General features: G+C 50.8%; 11 protein-coding genes across 11 annotated transcripts; 4 read left to right on the top strand and 7 right to left on the bottom strand.

The window, feature by feature from the left end:
- Window positions 1–902: 902 nt before the first annotated feature.
- Window positions 903–3,131, bottom strand: ABOM_003799 (flavin-containing monooxygenase; the record flags this gene model as incomplete). Its single annotated transcript, XM_022530929.1, has 9 exons — window positions 903–1,348; window positions 1,421–1,530; window positions 1,591–1,730; window positions 1,784–1,907; window positions 1,987–2,080; window positions 2,135–2,388; window positions 2,443–2,687; window positions 2,748–2,790; window positions 2,860–3,131. The coding sequence occupies 9 exons, from the start codon at window positions 3,129–3,131 to the stop codon at window positions 903–905; spliced, it is 1,728 nt and encodes a 575-aa protein (XP_022391004.1).
- A 682-nt stretch (window positions 3,132–3,813) lies between these two features.
- ABOM_003798 (uncharacterized protein) lies at window positions 3,814–4,892 on the bottom strand (the record flags this gene model as incomplete). Its single annotated transcript, XM_022530928.1, has 4 exons — window positions 3,814–4,156; window positions 4,263–4,332; window positions 4,407–4,756; window positions 4,819–4,892. 4 exons carry the CDS (start codon window positions 4,890–4,892, stop codon window positions 3,814–3,816), a joined length of 837 nt encoding a protein of 278 aa, XP_022391003.1.
- Window positions 4,893–8,089: 3,197 nt separating this feature from the next.
- ABOM_003797 (uncharacterized protein) lies at window positions 8,090–9,837 on the top strand (the record flags this gene model as incomplete). The annotated part of the gene is made up of 4 exons (XM_022530927.1): window positions 8,090–8,500; window positions 8,561–9,078; window positions 9,159–9,441; window positions 9,505–9,837. 4 exons carry the CDS (start codon window positions 8,090–8,092, stop codon window positions 9,835–9,837), a joined length of 1,545 nt encoding a protein of 514 aa, XP_022391006.1.
- Window positions 9,838–10,304: 467 nt separating this feature from the next.
- ABOM_003796 (SDR family NAD(P)-dependent oxidoreductase) lies at window positions 10,305–11,351 on the bottom strand (the record flags this gene model as incomplete). Its single annotated transcript, XM_022530926.1, has 3 exons — window positions 10,305–10,742; window positions 10,801–10,882; window positions 10,945–11,351. 3 exons carry the CDS (start codon window positions 11,349–11,351, stop codon window positions 10,305–10,307), a joined length of 927 nt encoding a protein of 308 aa, XP_022391005.1.
- A 428-nt stretch (window positions 11,352–11,779) lies between these two features.
- ABOM_003795 (uncharacterized protein) lies at window positions 11,780–12,278 on the top strand (the record flags this gene model as incomplete). Its single annotated transcript, XM_022530925.1, has 2 exons — window positions 11,780–12,100; window positions 12,168–12,278. 2 exons carry the CDS (start codon window positions 11,780–11,782, stop codon window positions 12,276–12,278), a joined length of 432 nt encoding a protein of 143 aa, XP_022391008.1.
- A 298-nt stretch (window positions 12,279–12,576) lies between these two features.
- On the bottom strand, window positions 12,577–13,711 carry ABOM_003794 (uncharacterized protein; the record flags this gene model as incomplete). Its single annotated transcript, XM_022530924.1, has 6 exons — window positions 12,577–12,762; window positions 12,981–13,114; window positions 13,194–13,333; window positions 13,405–13,461; window positions 13,519–13,567; window positions 13,621–13,711. The coding sequence occupies 6 exons, from the start codon at window positions 13,709–13,711 to the stop codon at window positions 12,577–12,579; spliced, it is 657 nt and encodes a 218-aa protein (XP_022391007.1).
- A 600-nt stretch (window positions 13,712–14,311) lies between these two features.
- ABOM_003793 (uncharacterized protein) lies at window positions 14,312–15,492 on the bottom strand (the record flags this gene model as incomplete). The annotated part of the gene is made up of 3 exons (XM_022530923.1): window positions 14,312–14,471; window positions 14,542–15,256; window positions 15,321–15,492. 3 exons carry the CDS (start codon window positions 15,490–15,492, stop codon window positions 14,312–14,314), a joined length of 1,047 nt encoding a protein of 348 aa, XP_022391010.1.
- Window positions 15,493–15,787: 295 nt separating this feature from the next.
- Window positions 15,788–17,179, top strand: ABOM_003792 (uncharacterized protein; the record flags this gene model as incomplete). The annotated part of the gene is made up of 6 exons (XM_022530922.1): window positions 15,788–15,975; window positions 16,039–16,147; window positions 16,214–16,256; window positions 16,318–16,431; window positions 16,520–16,915; window positions 17,004–17,179. 6 exons carry the CDS (start codon window positions 15,788–15,790, stop codon window positions 17,177–17,179), a joined length of 1,026 nt encoding a protein of 341 aa, XP_022391009.1.
- A 704-nt stretch (window positions 17,180–17,883) lies between these two features.
- On the bottom strand, window positions 17,884–18,786 carry ABOM_003791 (alpha/beta hydrolase; the record flags this gene model as incomplete). The annotated part of the gene is made up of 1 exon (XM_022530921.1): window positions 17,884–18,786. One exon carries the CDS (start codon window positions 18,784–18,786, stop codon window positions 17,884–17,886), a length of 903 nt encoding a protein of 300 aa, XP_022391012.1.
- A 553-nt stretch (window positions 18,787–19,339) lies between these two features.
- On the top strand, window positions 19,340–20,281 carry ABOM_003790 (alpha/beta hydrolase; the record flags this gene model as incomplete). The annotated part of the gene is made up of 1 exon (XM_022530920.1): window positions 19,340–20,281. One exon carries the CDS (start codon window positions 19,340–19,342, stop codon window positions 20,279–20,281), a length of 942 nt encoding a protein of 313 aa, XP_022391088.1.
- Window positions 20,282–20,841: 560 nt separating this feature from the next.
- On the bottom strand, window positions 20,842–22,100 carry ABOM_003789 (zinc-dependent alcohol dehydrogenase family protein; the record flags this gene model as incomplete). Its single annotated transcript, XM_022530919.1, has 4 exons — window positions 20,842–21,016; window positions 21,095–21,452; window positions 21,522–21,612; window positions 21,675–22,100. The coding sequence occupies 4 exons, from the start codon at window positions 22,098–22,100 to the stop codon at window positions 20,842–20,844; spliced, it is 1,050 nt and encodes a 349-aa protein (XP_022391058.1).
- Between the last annotated feature and the right edge of the window lie 18 nt (window positions 22,101–22,118).

The following is a 22,118-nucleotide window of genomic DNA, read 5'->3' as shown; positions in this document are numbered from 1 at the left end:
TTCCTGAAGAGATATGTATCCAGTATGCAGGTACCAGTAGGCTGTAGTGGTATCATTCCCTGGCACACCTCGCCATCCTTTGGGAAAAGTCACGATATGGTAATGTACATATCTTCAATACTAATCCATTTCTCATAGGTGGCCAGTATTCCCTATCGTCAACTGTTCCCGCTAGAGCGTACTTTTTGGTTAATCTATGGTCTATGACAGTTTATGTAGACTCATTTGATCATTTATTCCATGCATTGGTAATCGTGGCTACACTCAGTCACCATATGACTGGGACGCTATCCTTGAGGCACCGCTGGTCGCTTCTATGGATAGCGATAGACCACTAGCTAGCGAGTGTTAAGATCTTACTTAGATCTACGTGTATATATATCGAGGAAGTCACGCAATTCTCTACCCCCCTAAGCTACAGCCATTTGCAATTACAGAGATATTCAACATTTCCACTATCATCCTCGACTATATTTTTCAAGGAGTATCTTTATACCTTGTAAACCTATTACTACGTTGTAGTCTAATCCAAAAAACAGGAGAAAGAAATGGCATTAAAAGGAATTTATTAACATTCAGTTATACGTTAGTGCGGGAGAGTTCACTTAGGGGCACACGCCTCGAAAGCGATAGGTTCCTGACCAAATAACATGCGCGGCCTAGCATTTCGAGATGGCCTTTCTTAGACCATACCGTGCATATTGGCCTCCTTTCTATCGCACACGGGAAAGTAAACAATGTTCTTCAAAACGCCCGGTTTGGCTGTCCACTACAAAGCAAACGGGTAGAGAAGGACCTGGGCTTTCCGGGTACAGTAAAGAGATAATGAATTGGAATATAAAACACAAGATCATAACATAAAGCACTTGAAACATCGGGTGGATGATCGGCCCACTAAGCCGCTATTTATGAGGAAGCACCGCATGATGCTCCCCCAGGTACCATGCCACGTCGCTGCCATCATACTCTTTCGTCGAAAACCCATTACCCAGAAAGGCAAACTTGTTCGTATTCCAATATTCAATGGCATAATCCTCAAACCTCGGGCTCGATAGGAGGTCCGCCAGCACCATCCTTGAACCTGGAAAGATAGTAAGCTGCCCATCCATCTTTCCGTTTTTAAACCAGGAAGCGCAGGGCCCAGCCCACGCGGTCCGCTTGAGCCAGAGGTCGGCATGCTCAATAAAATCGTTTGTGGCCTGCTGCTGCGGGGATATCGATTTAATATTCTCTCGTTGCATCTTCTTAAGGACCTGGAGTATATTGTCTAGGAACAATTCGGCCATGGTAGTGAACGAGCCATGGCCAAAGGAAAAATAAGGACCGCCCACCGTGAAGTAGTTCGGTACTGAGAGAAGTAACAATCGTACTTGTCAGTGGACCATTTCAACGCATCTGTTCTGATGGGCTTGTCACTTACTCCCGGGGATGGCCATGGACAGATAAGATATCGGCCTTTTCCGTTGGATATCCTGGACGTTCTGACCGTTTGCAAAAATTGGAAATCTGGGGATCCACGATGTATCAAACCTGGTGTGAATCGTCCTGTCAGCCACGTTCTACCCAAAGAAGGGCTTGGGGATAAGTTACCCGGTAGCGCAAATTATCACGTCCACCTCCTGCTCATTGCCCTGATCATCGATGAAACCTTTTGGTGTGATCTCCTTGAGTGTCTCGAAATTCGTTGTCACTTTATCCAGGGTGAGGGCTTCCAAAAATCCGTTCCCCGGCTAGTGTGTCGTGAGTGGAAAGGACGCTGAATCAATTTTGCGGCTTCACTCACCGTCGGTCGTCGGCACCCGACGTCAAACGTTTTCGGAATGATCTGTTCCATGATATCTTTGCGATGGCCCAGTTTCCTCTTCATTTCCTTGGTGGAAAACTGGAAGTTGTCAGCAAAATCGATTCTACAATCAGCGCGTCCCAATGGTCCCGAAACATACTGCCTTGGCTTCTTCAGCCTCTGGTGACCCAACCTGGACTGACTTGAAGACGTGGTGGATTTCAGTCTCCAGTTTCTTGCAGTAGTCCAGATACTCATCTGAGTGAGTGGAGAAGTGCCTTTTCTGCTCTTCCGAGTCTGACGTTGTCACGAGTCAGAGGATATCCAGGAGGCCAGCGTTGGACAACATACATTTGAAATTAGCCCCGTCCTCGCCCGCATACTTTTGGGCAAATCCTGAGGTCATCCAGGTTGGAGACCTGACCCAGCAATATAAATGTGCGACATCGGAGACAATTTTGGGAATCACCTGGACGCCGCTACTGCCGATTCCAATGACTGCAACCCTCTTGCCTTGCAAATCGGTGTCCTCATCGTAGTTGGCGGTGTGGCAGAGCTTGCCCTGGAACGTATGAAGTCCCTTTACGTCAGGCCATCTCCAGGCACTAGAGTCATGTTGTGTTAGCGTTGATTCTGCACTGTTCGGGCTGACTGCTTACTTGAGGACGCCACCACAGTTGATAAACACATCGCATATGTCGACAAACGTCGTCCCGCTGGATAAGTCCTTCACATGTATCTCCCAGTGTCCACGCTCCGCGTCCCATGAAGCCTGTTGAATCTCGTGGTTGAGATGGAAGTACTCCGAGAGGTTGAATCCCTCCACTACGTCTTTTAAGTATTGTAGGATCTCGGGGGCCTCCGAATAGAATTGCGACCAGTGCGGGTTTTTGGCCCAAGAGAACTAAAGGACAGGATGTCAGTTCGTATCTGACAGACTGCAGGGTTCAGTGCCATGTATTACCTGATAGATGTGCGATGGTATATCACAGGCACAGCCAGGGTAGCTTCGTTGATCCGGTCAGTATCCTCGCCATAAATGCTCCTTTCTACCGAGGAATCCTGGGGCAGCTCACCGATTCTCATACCACGTTCCACCAATTTCAGGGTTCTTATCATAGATCACTAAAGACGCGTTACGGAGTTGCTGTGGCAGATAATGTGCCAAGCAGATTCCCGAGATGCCAGCCCCCAGAGCCACGACCCTCAATGGCTTCTCGGTGCCGCAGAGCTGCTCCTTGATCTTATAGCCGCGACTGTTCTCCGTCTGCCATCCACGCTTCTCTGGGAGTGATTCAAATGCGGGGAGTGGCGGAGGGGAGACGGCTGTCTCTGAGATCGAACCCATTGTGCTTTTCTCTGTTTGCTTTCCTTTTCGTGCGCCCAAGAATACTGTTTCTACAAAGCAGATTTACCACATTTAATGCAATATCCAATCCTTAAGTAGGTCGATATTCAGTTGCTCCTATTATGGTATCAGGAACTCGCATCATGGCTGCATAGTGTGGGTGTATGTGCATCACGGTTGCTGGATCATGCCTAATTCAGTCGGCTATCGGCGTGATTCCAGACGATACCGCAGTTACCGATCGACACAGGTAATAGATGCCATTGCCGACGTGGTGCAAGAGCCGGCTATGGGACTTACGATTCCCTACTACCATGGGCGTCTTGGTGGTCACTACCGACGCGATGCATCGGGGTGGCACTAGTTGCTTCAGTCCCCTTACCAGGTCAAATCCTTATCATGGCCGGCCTTTCACGGACGGTATAAGTAAAATTGCGTTCGTTGGATGTACCAGACATATCGTATTAGATTTGTACACAAGACTACAGGGGATGCCATCGGTCGGTAGCAAGGGGGGCATAGCTGATTCATACTAAACAACGAGCGGCGAATCTCTTGCTTGAACTTTCTGATTGTAGCAGTACTTCAATGGTCGCCTGGACTGTAATGTGCAGGCTACATTTCCCGATCAGAGCTTCAGAATACAACCGGGCAAAGCCTAGCTAGATGTCCCACGGGTATATTACATTTTCCCTTGCAGTGGCCTTCCACGATGATACAGTTTCTCAAATACCAAAGCACTCTCCTGGTCCAAGAATGGCGGCTGAGTCGTTTCAATCGCGCCCTGCGTGGTGTAGTTGGGTCCCACCTCATAACACACCCCTGAAATCTTCTCTGCTCCCATCCACTTCTCAAATGTCTCCAGAATCCCCTCCATCGGTGTCATGACGCCTACACTCTCCAGACTGTCGTAGAATTCGGAGGTGGACATGTTGGTGCGGACCACATTGGGACAAACAGCATTCATCGTAATTTGTTCCTCCGGGAGATACTTACCGTAGCTACGGACAAAGCCAGTGACAGCACTACCAAGCCCGTTAGTAAGACACATGCACGGTGGTTAAAGTAACGGTAAAGACTGTCAAGGGGGGTAGAAGTTACAAAAGTCCTTCAGCAAAGCGGGGAACCTACTGTTTGGCTGCTGTATACACAGGAAGGGTCGGGCAGGAGTAGAGACCACATACGGAGCCAACAATGCCAACTGTGAGACACCAAGCCAATTTCAGTACTCTGCGATCTTCGCATGATCCGGGAACCAGGACTGCGGGGGCTTACTCTTTCCACGAAAGCCATTCACATCGGGCTCTTGCCGGCGGAACTGCTGGACAGCAAGGGCCACCGTGTAGAACAGCCCCGTCGTATCCACATTCAAGACGGCCAGGTCTGGTGCCTTGAAGGCACCGCTTGTGTCGTTGGTCAACCAGCGTCGTTCGTTTATGCCGGCAATAGCATAGACGTAGTCGATACGGCCAAACGAACGGACAGCCTGAGTAAAGGCGCTGGCCTGCATATCCCAGTCAGAGACGTCCACCACGCCAAACTCGGCGACATGTCCGTTTTCGTTCAGCTTGGACACGACCGCCTCAGCGCTTTCCTTGTTTTGATCGGCTATGAAGACCTTGATGCTGCGGTGGATTCGTTAGCGTCGTAACAAGACCCTGGGACCAATAGATCACCCATATAATACCCTTTGCTGACCAGCATCTCGGCCGTCGCCTTACCTAGCCCTGAAGCTCCCCCGGTAATGAAAGCGGCAGGCATAATTTCAGTATTGTCGAAGCTGAGTGATGTTCAAAGGATGGATAGCTCAGATGGAAACGTAGAGATTGAAAATTCATCCAAGGAACCTAAGACGACTATATAATCACGAAATTTACCCAGGCACGTCGGTTATGCACCTAGTGCCCATTCTCTCTCTCCATGATTGCCGATGGTTGCTCCATTGGGTTGGAAATACCTCAGCCTGACTTTGGGAACCCGCCATTGAAACATAAAGTATGGTTATCGCTCGGCATTTCTCAAAGGGCTCGGCACAAGACATGTTCAGTGAACTTGGGATCCGAGGCGAGTCACGCTAATTGCTATACATCTTGATCAATGGCCACCTAAAAACGCCGATGCGCCCAGACTCCTCCGCTCAGATATTTTCTCCCTGCCGGCCGACGTTCTTTTGTGTTGCCCATCCTGGATTCCAGACTAGAACACTTGAGCATTGACTCCCAAATCTAGTTCCAGGGTTTATCTTCTCGTAAAGTATCGTACATTTAGAGTTCTAGGAAGTCTACATTGAATGTGTCCGGGTCCATGATAAAGCTTTCCAACTGGACTGTAAAATTATATGCCAGATCCAGATCTGGGGCAGCCATAGCCGGACTATTCACGAATAGAATTCCGATGAGCGGACTGGTTTCGGCCGAAATATAGGGAAAGTAATCACGCCAGCCGACGTTGCCGGCGGGTGAAAGCCCTGGATGGTTGGGAATTAAAGCAGGTGGACTTCCCAGAACTTCCATCTGATCCCCTGAGGGCACAGAGTTTGCATTAAGCAGTTTGTCAATCCCTCTTTCAAATAATCGGGAGGATGGCCATAGTCGGGCCATTTCCTTGATGGCTGCACGAAGGATTTTGATGTCACGATCTGCAGCGTGCGTCAGGCTATCGATCTTGCGTGCGTGGGCTAGTGCAAGGATGGCAATTATGATGTACCATCCTGCCTGGCCAGCCAGAAAACGCAGAGACCCTCTCAGCATATAGTCATAGAAGATTCGACTGGTACACGACGCAGCAACGACGGCCGCCGTAGATGCTTGAGGGATGGATTGGGCGGTCTTGTTTAAGTGCATGAGCGTAATGGTCGATAGGTATGTCAAATGCATCCCATGGACTGCCGGCTGAATACCCACTGTTCGCCCGCTGCCGATCAAAGGTTGCAGATCCAAATGGAGACTTTGAACCCAGTCCACGAGTTCTCTGCCAAACGCATCCGTTGAAAAAACTCTTTCTCGGCTGATACATGTGCCTACCCGACCGACGATATCGCACAGCCTCAGCCAGGAGAGAAATACCGTCGTCCCAACATCGTCAGGGTTGGGAAAATCTTCTTTGGTGGGCATTGGTGTGTTACAATCTTCCAGGTTGATGACGCAGGGTCTGCCCTGGGAGATACAGCTGATCCGTTCACGAGCCTGCACTGATGGTTAACGTTGTGGATCAAAAAGGGGCTGCACAGGGATTTCTGAATATACCACCAGCGTCCACCAAATCCGTCTCCGTAAACCTGGTGTGTCACCCTCGCATAGTGGGTGTCCCGCGTCTGACTGGCGATGAAGGCGCATCTGTTGCGCAAGGCGAATGATTGTCCCGTTCCACCACCATGTGTTGTCAATGCTAACAGTGTTTGGGCTGTCGGCGCTGAACCAGTAGAACAGCATGAGTGAGATGATGGTGACCAGTGGGTTCCGCTCATTATTTCCGTAAAAGAGCTCCTTGGCACGTTGATAGTGATCCTCTGAGGAGGCATGCTCAATTAGGGATGGTCGTATCTGGTTGCTGCATAATGCCAATGCGTGTTTCAGGAGCAGTGAATGTTTGAACTGTGGGCATGACTGATATGTCTCCCGGTCAAGGACTGGGCACCAAGAGCTCGCAAACTCGAAGAAGACGTCGAGATGTGTGTCGGATAAGACAGGGGGTATATTGTCTATCGGCTGCAGTCTTGCAGCGGGAGCAGTCGCCGGCTTGATGGCCTTACTTGCATCGGGATCGCTACTGAACATCGGCATGTATCCCGAATCGCCCAGATACTCCGGTTGGTAGGAAGAGTTTGACGAGATTGAGGGACATGGCTCGTCGATGTCTGTCGCGTGCCCGGCCGAAGCTGCAGAGACACAGGTGGGCTCCGGTATCTGCGTCGGGTAGGGTGGACTCTCGATTGGGATATCGACGGGGACGCCGGAGAAGTCTAGGGGCAGTGGGGGCTCGACGGATGCATCTAAACCGACTGGGTTCGGCATTTGCAAAGTCTTCTCCATGGGAACGGGGACGGGTAGCTCGAACACGTTCCCCTTTGGCGTCTGCGGCGGTTTTCTGGTGAAACCCCTGCGGGAATGCCGTGGCCTACATCGGCGCCTGTGAGGCTTGACGAACGGCATAGTCTTCGCTTGAACTACGTACCGGCAGAGCACCCCTGAGTCGCTACAGTTTGAGCATTGCAGGGCGCGTGAAGTGTCATTCAGCTGAAGGTCGCATTTAATCTGCGCTCCCGTTTAGCGATCAACATGCAGTTTCCGTAGGTGGAGACCTCACCTTCTTGTCATGGCAGCGGCAACAAACCACCGTCGCGCGTTTGGGGCGTTTCCTAGCTGAGAGGGATGTCTGCTGGGTGGCAGAACTGTGAATAGAGAATTTCGAAAGCATTATGGAGCGTTGATGGGCGCGTACTGATCATCGATGGTGCTGGTTCTTCAAAAGGGAAATACCGACGGGGTCGTCGGCCGAACGGGAGGGAGGTTGGGGAACATAACCCCAACCATGGGGGCTCGAGGAAACCCCATACGAACTGAGCTGTCCATCGGATACAGGATCACCTTCGGATCGTGGGGCTCCGTGGGATGTTGTCCCACGGACTGGGCCAGTCCGTCCACACCATGCAGATCCCCGATTGCCATCGGCCGAAAAATTGCGGGGACTCCACAAAGGTTTTCCCCATGATCCGCCGTACCCCAGGTTCGCCATTCACCTAGACCCGTTTTGTTCGGTTCATGCTCAGCACGGATTAGGATCGCGATCTGTTTGAAGTTAGACTGTCTGCTCTGCCGGAACGCGGAGCCGATGCTTCCAGTCGGCACGGAGGGGCCCGTAGAAATATGATATAAGTGCTCGTCTAGCAGGAGGCAGAGTGTCCCCGTAGTGTAGTTCCCTTAAACTGTTACTTCCAGGGCATCTGGCTACACACAAACATGGCCACCGACTGGCTTCTTGTTAACGACATCCGAGGCTGGGTACAAACCGCCTCCCCTACACAGGTCTACCTCGCAATTGTTGGTCTTGGGACGGTGGGGTACCTGGTGGGATATGTCATTTACCAACGATACTTTCACCCGTTGGCCAAATTCCCGGGTCCGTTCTGGGCGAGCGTAACCAATTTCTGGAAAGTCTATGAGTTGTCCACGCTGGCCCTCCCGACACGGATGTGCAGGGTGCACGAGAAATATGGGCCAGTAGTCCGTATCGGCCCAGATGATCTATCGTTCAACATCCCCGAGGCCATAGCACCGATTTACAAGGTCGGCAGAAAAATGCCCAAGGGGATCTTTTACAACGGCTATGTTTCCACGGTACCAGATATCTTCTCCACCCGAGATGAAGATGTAAGTAGATACACCCTTCCGTCTGGATCACGGTCGCTTTGCTAAGTTGCATCCCTTCAGCTCCATGCGCTCCGCTTAAAGCAGATAGGGCCAGGCCTGACAGTCTCGGCTTTGAAGCACATGGAGCCGGTCTTCAACACCCATATTGGCAAGCTCGTCACCAAGATCAATGGTCATGTGGAAGCAGGTACGGTGCTTGACCTGAAGGAAGCTCTCGCTCTTTACGGCTATGATATTACTGCGCAGCTGGCGTTCGATACCGACTTCAATTCACAGGCTACGGGCCAACTCCCTCCACTGAACAACCACTTCCTGCTGGGCAACATATACGGCCTTCTGGCGAACCTGCTTCCCCAACTCGCCACGTGGTCTGCTCTCTTGCCTTCAGTCAAGAGGCTGCTGGAAAGTCGCAATGATCTCAAAAGAATCGCAGAGGGCTCGGTCCGCAAGAGCCTCGAGAGTCACAACAACGAGACGGAGCCGGGCACCTTGCTTGCGGCACTGATCAATGCGAAGGATCCTGACTCAGGGAAGAAATTGACGGAAGACGAAATAAACTCGGAAGCCTTTGTTTTCCTGTACGAACCCCCCCCCTCTCTTTGTGTGACCACTCTCTAGCATGGGATGAAAGCTAACATCACCATGCTCTATGGTGCAGCGTTGCGGGCTCGCATACGACCTCAAGCGCTATGGTTGCTCTTCTGTTCTACATGCATCAAAACCCGACGGTGATCAAGCGCGTCCGCGAGGAGCTGGACGCCGCTCTCCCCGGTCAACAGAGTATGCCTTATGACTTTACCGGTCTGGATTCCAAGCTACCGTACATATTGGCCTGTATTCGGGAAAGTTTTCGCATGTCGCCAACCGCCGCGCTCTTGTTACCCCACGAGGTCATTAACCCGGCCGGCGCGAATATCGGAGACTATCACGTCCCCAAGGGGGTAAGTCGAGAATATTGGTATTCAAAACAAGCAAACGCAACGCTGACCAATCTATTTATCTAGGCAAATTGCTCCATACTGAGCACCTGCCTGCACCACAACCCGGATGTCTGGGGGCATGATCACGACGAGTTCAATCCTGATCGCTTCATGCCTGGTAGCCCTTCGTATAAACCGGAGTACCTAAGTATGCTCTTCCATTTTGGCCAGGGCAACCGCCAATGTGCGGGCCGGAACATTGCGTTGATGTCCATCTGGAAGGTGGTCGTCACCTTGCTGAAGAATTACGAGTTCGAACTCCTCGATCCGAAGGAGAAATTTGTCATGATTGAGACTGGGGTCGGCGACAAGAAGGGTCCTATGAATATGCGTGTCAAACGCCGCGTAGCTGTGTAAGGTCAACCGGTGCTCCTGTCGTGACTCTTCACTGTTCATATATTCTTCTGTGTTTATTGCTATTTGTTTCAAATTCAAATCCCTGTTCGTACCACCACAGTGCATTCGTAGCCCGCCAACTTCCTCCTAGTCTTATATCGAGTACGGTAAATGTAAATAGTGCTCGACTTCACCAATGTTCGATTCACTTGGGTTCCGTTGACATGGTATGGAGCTATGGACGGGAAGCTATCTACCCCAAGTCCTAGGAGCTTTGGACCATCTGGCGGCGTTGACATTTGTAATTATCTGGACTTTAGCGAACTGGGCTTGTATGTGGGTATTCTGATTTGTATTTCCTTTGACCCTTCTTACATATGATAAATATATACAGTTCTCTCTGACAAATAAACAGATTGGTTATATGTGGGTGTGTGTGTGTGTGTGCCCGGACCTCATTAGGTTACATTCAAGCAGTGATTCGTCCCTCACTCCACATCGACCCGACCGACATGCAAACCCCCAGAGACCTGAATGTCCGTTCCCGTAGTGTAGGAGGATGCCTCACTTAGCAGATACACAATGGCAGGGGTGAGGTCGTTGCGATTGCCAATTCGTCGCAATGGAGGCGCCCGCTCCATCAGCTCCACTCTCTGGGGCTGCTCCTTTTTGAAGGGAGTCAAAAGTTCCGTGTCGGTGTATCCTGGTGACACGCAATTGACGCGGATCTTATCTGGACCCAGTTCTAAACTGATAGCCTGACTGAGCATGCGTACGGCGGCTTTAGACGCATTGTACGGGGACAGCTTATGGCCGGGAGTCTTCGTAGTCGCCGAGACTGAAGCGATTAGGACAATGCTACCTCCATCACCCTGTCGTTGCATTTGTCGTGCCGCAAGTTGGGCGGTGAAAAAGGTGCCCAGAATCTGCAGATGAGCTGTGTGAGAAGGAGAATCATGAAATGAAATGGTGTTGGGATCTCACATTTACGTCCATGAGACGCTTTACTGGCTGCCACTCACAGTCAACAAACGGACCCTCGATCACTAGGCCGGCAGCCGTTACACTACAAACGCACCGTTAGGTCATCGAACAGCCGTGCTCTCCATAGATGGTCGTAATACGTACCAGCCATCGAGTCGGTCGAAATGAGTCATAGTCTGTTTGAATGCGTCCTCCATCTCCCGCGGGTCGGTCACATCGGTCTGAATATAGCTGGTCTTCACCTTGAATTCCTCCGCCAACGACTGAAAATCTGCTACTGGTTTGGGCGCCCTGTCCCACACACAGACATTGCCTCCCATTTCTGCAATCGCGCGGACGGCAGAATACCCAATGCCTCGAGCACCACCTGTCACGAGTACGTTCTTCCCCGAAAGATCGAACCGGCCCTTGATTGAGTATAGATCTCCATCATACCGCTTCTCCTGGTCCGCAAATCCCCGGGTGACTTGACGCACAGGACTGCGTGACCAGACTCCAGGGGCGTGAATCCGCCGCCTGGTAAGGAGCATGGAGTTTCTAGTCAAGCTCATTATTTCGGGAACGTGTGTGTGTATGTGGCTAGCTTCGACCGGATCAGTCGCAATGTAATTTCTTTTTTATAGATGGGCAGCCTAGAGGGAAAGACCTTACAGCCAGGAGCACTAGTCAAACGTGGCATTATATAAACCATCTCGTGCACGGTTAAGCGGTGGTATGGAAGCAGTAAGCCGAGGGATGCCGACTAACTTCGGCAAGCCTGCCGTGACGGTCGGCTACCATTCTGGGTCCCTAATGCCGGGTACCACAAGGCGTCGGAAATCTTGAGAGCCCTATTTCTTGATCCCTAAGCACCAGTCCAACCTCATTCGACTACAAAAAGAGGTTCTCCTCTCTGATCATGGATGATTGTTGAATTCGTGTGCCTCCCCTCGAAAGTGGAATCAACCAGATACAATCTCCTTCAATCAGAATCGACAGCATGCCGACCGAGCACGCCGACCGAGCGGCGATCGAGCGAGCCCAGGACGTCCTGTACGACGAAGGCACGAAGCTACGGCAAGAGGTGTTTGGACCCCAGTACATCAGCCAGTCAAAGAGCCTTCCCGATTTTTTACAACCAGTGCAAACGATGGCGGTCACTGCCGGCTGGTCACTGTGCTGGTCGAGGCCTGGTCTGGACCGCAAAACACGATCGATGCTCTGCTTGGCCATGTTGGCTGTCATGGGACATGAAAAAGAGCTGGCTGTTCATGTCCGCGGCGCTATCTCTAACGGGTGTAGTCAAGAGGAGATCCGAGAAGTTTTACTTCAGGCAAGTTCACCTCCTGCCTTTGTGTCTAACTACTGACCGGATGCTGTTCATGCAGACTGCAGTCTATGGTGGTGTGCCCTGCGCGGCGAGAGCGACTCGGATCGCGTGGGATGCGCTGCAGGAGGTGGATGACGGCGATGCTTTACAAAAACAGATACAGGAATAAAATACTTTTGTCAATGTACTGGCGGTAGAATTGTTACATTGCCCGCTAAGACTAGCCTAGTGTCCCTACTGTAGCTAATCTCCCTAATCGAGCCATCGGCAATACATCAGACCCTTTGCACCGATACCTAATTCATGCCGCCATACGTCAAAGCACTTGCCACTTCCTGCAATTTGTGAAGAGCAGACCCTTCGTCAAAGTCGTCCCGGTTTAAATCCATGTAACCAGACGAGGAGATCTGGCGCGGTACGATGGCCAATGTTCGCCCTATGCACACAAAACAATCAGATTTGGTCCGCTAGATGGGAGACGGTCCTATTTTACCATTGATAGACTCATCCGTGATCAGCTTGAAAACAGCCGTGACTGCATCGTCGGTAAGGGCAAAGTCGACGCCCTGGGCCTCAAACTGGCGACGCGTTGACTCTACAAACGCTTCCCGGAGGATCGGGGTTGCAATAAACCTGGCCGAGCTGGTAAGAGACTATGTTTCACAGGGCAGTGGCGGAACAAGCAGGGTAAAAAAAGGAGATAGGCCAAGAAGTAAATGCAGAAAATGGAGGCTAGTTACCATGGTGCAAGACAATTGACCCGGATTGTCTTTTTGCGTCGAAGGCAAGTCATCAGGCCACGGACCCCATGCTTCGCTGCCGAGTAGACCGACGAACCCTGAGTATCGATATAGCCCATGATGCTACTTACCAGGATGACGCATGGGTCGATGGAGTTTTGCCGATCGAAGTGCCACGCAGCAAGCCGAGTAGTGTACATCACTCCTATTAAGTTTACGTTCAGCATTGAAGTGTTGGGCTTCGTGGGTTGTTCCTCCGATAATCCTGAAGTCGCCAGTTAGCATCAAGGTTTCAGGGATGCTCCAGTAACTGGAGGCAACTCTAAGAGGACGTGACACGGCACCTTCAAGTATGTCAGGCCCGTAGATTCCGGCATTGGCAATAACGGCGTCAATTCTTCCATTAGGCGCCTTTTCCTTTGCAACTCGAAACAAATTGACCTGGTCATCCCAGCTCGAGACATCACATTTTACAAACACCGTCCTAAGCTGTATGTTGGCATTCCGCGTTCTAGCCCTCTTGTGAGAGCGGGAGATATCCCAGGAATGGCGCACCTGTCAGACATTGCAGTCTGTGAAGGCGGATTTAAATCACCGTTTACAACAAAAGCCCTAAGTGTCCATCAGTCAGGGCACTGTGTAATAGAAAACCTTTCACAAATCACACACCCTGCACGGGTTAATGCCTCCACGTAGGCGAGACCCAGGCCACTGCTTCCTGTAGGGTCGAATTAGTGATGAGCACAGCAATCAGTGGAATGTATGTCCTACCCCCAGTCAAGACAACGGTCTTACCGCCTGCCTTGGACGGGACAACTGGCTGCAGGCAGTCAACTGGTTGATTGGAATATGGAGAAACCATCGTAATACTTGTTATTCGCAGGTGCTGGGGAAGTCACGAAAGTGGAATTCTGAGTTGTCTATTGCAACATTACTACACTTCCCCAATCGGATATTTGTAACCTGAAGGGCCACCACAGAGACTATGAAAGACCCCTCACACGAAGCGGCCTGGGAATATCGGCGACAACTCGATTGGATCCCAATTCAGTCCGGTTAGTAGTGCCTCTTGCCGACTTTCCCTTTTCAGTCGGCAACTTGTATTTCCCAGTGTGTACCCGCGGTCCTGATCAATGAACTTCTGGATCGATATAGCATCATTGTCCAGCTTTCTGGGGCCAACCTACGCTTATGCTGTATCGCCACACTACAGTCTCCGATCGGCTACGTTCGAGTATAGAAGCTCCATCATCATTCTCGGTGCCTATAGAGTGCTGGGCTCACTACTGTAATATTACGTAGCTGCGGGCCCTCATCAATGGTGTCATCATCCTCTGGGACCTAAGTAGATTCGTTTTGGTCTATAATATCGGACACGAAACACATTTCATAGACTCAACCCGTCCATATTAATGAGCCTCAGTTCGACCTGTATCACCCACCATGCCAATACATATCCTTCCTATGTTTGCACTGATGTAAAGGAAGAGGTTTCATCTTCAGACAGAATCCATGAGAAACTCTCCACCAGTTCTTGGTCCCAGATACTGCTAGCCGAGAGACGAGCAAAGCGACGAAAGCCATGCGGCAGGCCGGGGAAGATATGTACCTTTGTTGGAACCCTACATCAGATCCATTAGCTTCGTGATGATCGTTACAGAACAATGGAGTACTTGCCCATTCCTCTTTAACTTTTCCGAGTAAAGCAGCGCCTCATCCCTCAGCGGGTCCTGGCCAGCAATCAGAATGCTTGTCTTGGGCAATCCCACAACCTCGTCATCTCCCGCCAGCGCAGTGTTCAGGGCCGGGTCTGTGGGGTCCTCGGCGCCGAGTAGATCGGTAAATAGCCGCAGCATACTGTTTGGTAGCATGGGGGCGTCGATGTTCTGTTGAATGGACGATGTCGGCACACTTGCAAACGGATGGTTGTCTGGGTGTATCAGCCAGGGGATACAGAGAACGTGCCCACGGACCTGGAGACCGAGTCGACGAGGTGTGCTTTGAGCAAGACGATGCTGGCGAAGCGTTACATAGGCTGCCAGCCCGCCCCCGGCTGAAATTCCACCGATTATGACCCGGCTCGGGTTGCCGCCAATGCGAGTAACATTAGCGTCCAGCCATTCAAACGCATCCCAGGCATCATTTACCTGTGTAGGATGCTTGAACTCAGGGGTGTGGCGGTAGTTGATGCTAACTACGATGATTCGGGCGTGGTAGGCTAGTCTTATACAGCCAGCATCTTCCGTCTCGATGTTGCCGGTGAGATACCCACCTCCATGGAAGTACAGGTATACTGGCGGTGCCAACCCCGTAACAGCCTCTCTTGGGCGATAAACACGAGCGACTATGTCCTGCCCGTCTCGTGTCGGGATCGAAAAGTCTCTCCAGTCGACTTTATACACGAGTCCTATGGGTAACAGTTACAGGCGGATCATTTCAACGGGTGGATGTTTTCGCACAAGGAGACAAACCATTGTTGCCAAGCTCCTTATCAGATATTTGAACACGCAGCTCATTCGTAAGCTGCCGAATGGTAGTTGCTGGAATGGCGGCATCCACCCGAGGGGGGGGATCCTCATTCATAAACTGCTCCCATTCCTGGGAAGGGCCCTGGTATTGTGAAAAGTCTTTTCTCGCTGACATTATGCTTGCTTTCTGAAGTCATGGTTGCCTGGAGAATGGGGTGGTGTTGGGTGTTCATAAGGGCCAGCACCGGCTAGGGCATGCTTGTCACATTGAGAGCTCCACGGCCTCCCTGATCCGGAAAAACAGGGCAATGCCGAATAGCCGAACGGCTGCCATTCAACAGTATGCCTCCTCTTCCCTTGCCCTTATAAATGCGTGTCGATAAATGGCCCATTCACGCCTGTGCGATAGCCAAGTAAGCAGAAGGAGTCTTGCCCCTGTCAGTCACTCACTACGACCAACCACCCTAAGAATGGATCACTTCCCGGCATATGAAGATCTTCCCACGGTCACGTTCAACGGCCAACCCAAGCGCTGCGCCTGGGGTATCTTCGACAAGAATGGAACACGCGATGTATACGGTTGTCTGAATAAGGTCACAACAGATGTCGTGGTAAAAGCCGCTGCGGAGGTGAAAGATGGCGTTACCATATCCCTCAAGTGAGAACGAAGCATGATTTCCCTTGCTCGGGGGGAGTGCAATCACTTACGGTCAATATCTAGCTGTCCGCTTAGATTGCTCCGTACTCCTGCCTTTGGAAGAAGGCAGCTCACTCACAAGGTTATATCTTTTGTTGATTCCCCTCTACAGATACATGGGTTTGATGACGAGGTAAGTCTCATCTGCTTACGACAGCTCCACATGTAAAATGGCATTGACGCCGACATGGCATTGTAGCTCGAATTTAACACCCAATGTAGCTCTCAGTGGGATGCGCTATGTACGTACCACTCGACAATCCTCAATCACAGTACTAGAAAAGGGTTAACTTTGGATCCCAGGTCATTTCTACGATCAAGATATTAAGCGGGGCTACAATAATGCGAATCCAACAATTGAAGATCTCAGCGCTGATCATATCGATGCAACGCGCACATCCATTCCCACCTTAGAACGTATGTGACCCACTCCGAGCTTTTCATGCCGAGCGTGCTTGAAATGTATCTAGTTCCCTGGTTCCCAACTGATCCTTCCTCGATGTAGACTGGCATACCTTTGGGGGTCTTGCCACCCGAGGCGTGCTCATCGATTATAAGGCCTACGCGGACAGAAACGGTATTAAGTACTCCCCCGTGTCGCCTCACAAGATCACAATATCAGAAATAGAGAAGATTGCCACAGAACAAGGCGTCATCTTTCAGCCAGGCGACGTGTTCCTGCTACGGACTGGCTACACGGAAGCCATTCAAGCAGCAACCGAGGACGAACAGGCTCAGATGATTGATTCCCCCGACAATGCTGGAGTGGAAGGGACTCTGGATGCTGTTCGGTGGTTCTGGAATCATCATTTCAGCGCGGTTGCTGGCGATAACCTTGGCTTTGAAGTTATGAGGCCTTCTAAGAACGGTATAGATGCCACTGGCTCAACTGCGGATTACGGTACTTGCCTCTACCCCTTACACTTCATATCAACAATGGTATATTGTGAGAATATGATGGCTGACGTGATGCAAACTGGCACATATAGTCTTGCATCCCCACTTTTTATCATTGTTAGGTCTTCACATTGGCGAGCTTTGGGACTTAAAGTCCTTATCTGAGTATTGTCACCGGAAGGGCCGCTTTACCTTCATGCTAACCTCCATGCCGCTGAACTTTGCTGGAGCTTGTGGCTCTCCTCCCAATGCAATGGCCTTGTTCTAAGGCCCCGTTGGATGGTGCCAAAACATGTATAGTAAGCTTTGTATGCGACTTTTCGCTTTTCGAACCAAGTAGTGGGGGCTAGCTTGTCCTATTCATGTGCCCGAACAAGCTAGACCCACTTATAGCCGCAGATCACCGCAGTGGCCATGATACATATAACATGCATTCTTACAAATCCCGATAATTGGTTCCTACAGTTCGGTCGCAATATCAGACCACATGTCCAAGGTCAAGACCTCTAACGAGCTCCGAACAGCGACACTGTATGGTTTCAATCGTCGTTCTACCAGGCGACTAGGCAGTTTGTAAATCAAGCGTCAACTATCAAGGTTGCTGACTGTCGCTGGTTGTTGAATGGGGGGCTACCGATCGTTGGGACAAAAAGTCGACTGTTAGATCGGCCGATGTTTTTTACTACTTGCTGTAGATATGACGTCACACATCAGACCTTGCCGGGTATTCTCCAGACACAGCCCCTAAAAGACGTCCAATATCACATCCATGGCTAGAACGTTCTCACTCAGTGTACTTCTGTGCCAAGCTTACCATCACTGGCACTGGTTCAAGTAGATTAAGATGCTACCCATGTTACTTTCAGCGACCGCTACAGATGGCACCTAGATCACTATGATATGCGCTAAGTCATTGTATATATCATTGTCATTGCACTGTTAAATAGCACTCTGTATAACACTGCAAGGCTACTAGGCGAGATGTTGCTTCATGAAGTCAGCAACATTCTGAGCAGCCGGGCCGACATAAGCCTCGTTATCGTAAAAGTCCATGTGCGCTCCGTTTGGAACGATGACCTTCTTCGCTGCACCCCCAATCAGCTTATCCAATCGCTCCGTATGCCAAAGAGATCCCGCCTTGTCACCGGCGATGAGCAGGGCGGGCTGCTTCAGGAACACATCTGCCAGGTGGAAGGCGTCGAAAGTAAGCACCCGCGGGAAGCTGAGGTACAGCATTTTATTCTGGGCGCGGGGATGTTGTGCCCGCGGGGTCAGGTAATAGTCGCTAGCCTCTCGCATGTCCCTTGGGGTCGTGTTGTCCGGCTGTGGGGGCACGTAGGGTGCGGCGGCGCGCTCGGCACCTTTGGCCTCGGCAGTCACCTGGGCTGCAGTGGCACGAAGCGCCTCGACATGCTTCGACGGGTCCTCGTCTCCATCCCAACCCTTCCGAGCGGAGTCTCCGATGTTGACCATGCTAACCGTGGCCAAGGCCTTCAACCGATGGTCTCCCTTGGCCGCGGCGGCTGCATAACCACCCCCAGCACAGATACCCAAGACACCAATCTTCTCGGAGTCGACACTGTCGAGATTCTGGAGGTAGTCGATCACGGCGTAGATATCGCTCACTCGCTCGTTCGGGTCTTCGAGGAAGCGGGGTTCTCCACCACTCGCGCCCTGGTAGGACGCATCATAGGCGATGGTGGTGAAACCGGCGTTTGCCAGCTTCTTTGCGTATGTTTGGGCGGTCTGTTCCTTGACACCGCCACCAGGATGCACAACTATCAGGGCGGATGTCTTGGCTGCAGTCGGAGTAGAGGGCTGGAAGAGAAGGCCAGCCAGGTTGATGGGGCCTTTGGGAATGCTGATTGCAGACATTGTGTGTCTTGTTGAAATCTCCAAAAAAACAAATATAGTAGTAGAGATGTAGACGTTAATGGAACTGACTATTGATGCGATTGAGATCAGTAGGACTATTTATAACCGCAACATGAGGGTAACCAGCCCGTTACGATGTTCGATATTGAAATATGCTCATCGGCCGAAGGCATTCCCATGGGAGAGCGATCATGACGTAGGGGAGCTGACATATCTGCTGAGCTAACCAAGGTTGATTGAACTCTATACTGCGCAGTAGTACTCGCAGGCTCATCCACTACCAGCAAGGGATATTACTGGAGTACCAGAAACATCGCTCATATTTCAGCCGACCGGCTAGTTCAGCCCGATATTTCGGCGATAATATAGTGTGGGTCCATGATTTCGGCCGAAGCGACAGCGATAGCCGATGATCTGCCAAACTCTCGAGTCTTGACCTCATATCACTACTAGTATATGAAGAGCTAAACTCCGGCCCCCCTCTCCTGTCCCTCCATAGTTTCAAAGACAGTGACACACAAAGGCCACCACCTCTATCAAGGCAATTCCTACAATGTCTCAGACAATTAAGACAGTTAGCATCCCAAACATCGCTTGGGAGACCGCCGCCAACATCCACTTCCCGCCGGCCTTCAACGAGAAAAAGAAGTACCCTGCTGTTGTATCAGCGCATCCGATTGGTTCCTGCAAGGAGCAAACCTCTGGCAATGTCTACGGTAAAGCAATGGCCGATGCCGGCTTCGTCGTTGTTGCCTTCGATGCATCTTTCCAGGGTGCCTCCGGTGGTCAGCCTCGCTTTACAGAGAATCCTGAGTTTCGTGTTTCCGACTTCCGCTTTGTGATCGACTATATCCAGACACTTCCATATGTGGATCCGAAGCGTATTGGTGTTCTTGGAATCTGCGGCGGTGGCGGCTACGCGATCAATGCAGCCATGACAGATTACCGCCTGAAGTGCTGTGTTGGCATTACACCAGTCAATTTCGGCCGCCTTACCCGCGAGGCCTTTGGTGAATTTAACCCTGCCGGCTCTCTGCAGAAGATGGCCGATCAACGTACTCTGGAGGCCCAAGGTGGCGAGCGCTTTGTTTTGAACTACCTCCCCCCTTCGGTCGCCGACGCTCAGAAGGCGACTACCGATATTGATGTTATCGAGGCTACTGAGTACTACAAGACTTCTCGTGGCCAGGCCCCCAACGGTGCCACGAGCGGGTTGTTCTCATTCAACAGTGCGGCTCTTGCATGGGATGCTTTCAACCATGCAGAAGTACTCTTGACCCGACCCTTCATGGTCGTTATCGGAGACAAACCCGGTGGCTTCGGCGCCTACCGCGACGCTCAGGAGGTTTACGGCCGCGCTGGCGCGAAGGAAAAGCAGATTGTTGTCCTTCCTGGTATCTCGCACTATAACCTTTATGATAAACCCGAAGCTGTTCAGCCCGCGCTTGAACAGGTGCTTCCCTTCCTCAAGAAGCATCTTGGCGAAGCTGAATAAGTACGGTGATACACATTAGTATTGCGCTTGACATGAAAGTCCTTCTGTTTCATTGCTTTCAATGGTCATCCATATTTTCAATGAACTAGTTGGGCTTCTGTAAGATAGTGTAAGGTAGTTCCTCTTTAATAATGCGTGATTCTGTCCCCAAATGTCCGTCTATATATCCTACATATCCATGAAACATGTACCTTCATATGGTAGGTGCGGAACTCAACTTCCCTTATATCTACCCCTGTGTTTGTATGTGAACAACGGCATTTGATTATCTATAATGAAAACCTGTTCACCCACGTAGGTTTCAAGACTGGATCGATCTGCTTATTAATTTGTTTGTTTTCAAGATCTCCACCACCATAAGGCAGAGTGAATAAAGCCTAGGCGTGTTTTCCATATTTTGGGTCTCAGAAACACTCAATACAGATCGTTCTGCTGAGTACAGGATAGTGTATAACACAGTGGCAAGTTGATGGACCAAGAGAAGAGTTAAAAACACGTATAAAAAGAAATGAACAGAATAAAAGGTACGCCAGCATAGTATATAACAGAATATCATTGATTCAAATTCTAATAACAACCTTCCCTGTTTGCTGGCCCGAGTAGACATAATCGAAGGCTGCAGGGGCGTCCTTGAATTCGAAGGTTTTGCCAATAATTTGCTTCAGTGAGATCTCCTTTTCTTCAAGAAACCGACAGAGGCCCTCCTGGTCAGCTTTTGAGCCGACTTGAATTGCCCTGGAGAAAAGACTGTTAGTAGCGGTCCTAGCTATCACTCGGGCCAGGGAGATCGCAGGTAACAGAGCAGGGACATACTTTAGTGTTCCCACTTTCAAGAATAGGCTTCCCAACGCATCAACAAACTTATCTAGCTCCAGTCCACCTAGAAACCCGATCCAAGATATAAGACCACGGGTAGCCACGGATTTAACACTTTTCTCGATGCTGCTACCTCCGACGGTTTCGAGTACAATATCGACGCCTTGGCCTTTGGTCAAGCGTAGGACTTCCTTTTCCCAGTCAGGCGTAGTGTTATAGTTGATAACGTCAACAGTCCCTTCCTTGCCCAGGGCTGCGGCAGTCTGAAGCTTTTTGTCCGAGGAAGAGGTAATGATAGGATGGATGCCAGCACCCAAGCAGATCAGTAGTGCAAACATGCTCACACCTCCTGTGCCTATATTGCGACCACCGACGTATTAGACTTTTTCGTTGCAAGACCCCGCGAATGGAGGGTATACATTACCTAGCATCAAGGCAGATCGTCTCCGGTCCAAGGGTCCTGTCATACCCAAAGCATTCCAGGCTGTGGTCCCAGCGCAAGTTATACACGCCGCCTGATGGAAGTGTTAGCCCACCCTAGAAGATCAACAGCGTAACATGAAACTCTCAGCTGTACCTCTTCCCAGGAAAGATGCTGTGGGATGTGAACGAGCACTTTCTCGTCGAACACTGCATACTGTCGTAGCACGCCGTCGACAGTACCGCCAAGCTGCGCAACCGCATCCTCGGGATCCGGCTCATCGATAAACTTCAAGTCGAAGATCGGGGACACACGGTCTCCAACAGAGACCTTTGTTACCGCAGACCCAATTGCCACCACCTCTCCAGCGCAGTCAGACGCGGGAATGCCTTCCTCCTTCACGGACACTGGGTACTTGCCATGAAGCATCCCTACATCTCTGTAGTTCAGGGACACAGCATGCACTCGAATGAGAACGTCCTGTGAATGGAGTGGCGGAACCTGTTCGACTGTTGCGCGGATTGTTCCAGCCTCCTTTCCTGGGGCACGTCGAAAGGCCTGGTAGCTCTTAGGCACGGACATTATGAAAATATCATATAA

Source organism: Aspergillus bombycis (genome assembly GCF_001792695.1).
Source record: "Aspergillus bombycis strain NRRL26010 chromosome Unknown contig00024, whole genome shotgun sequence".
Taxonomy (NCBI): Eukaryota; Fungi; Ascomycota; class Eurotiomycetes; order Eurotiales; family Aspergillaceae; genus Aspergillus; species Aspergillus bombycis.
The sequence above is the reverse complement of the archived record's forward strand: the minus strand, read 5'-3'. Positions and strand labels throughout refer to the sequence as shown.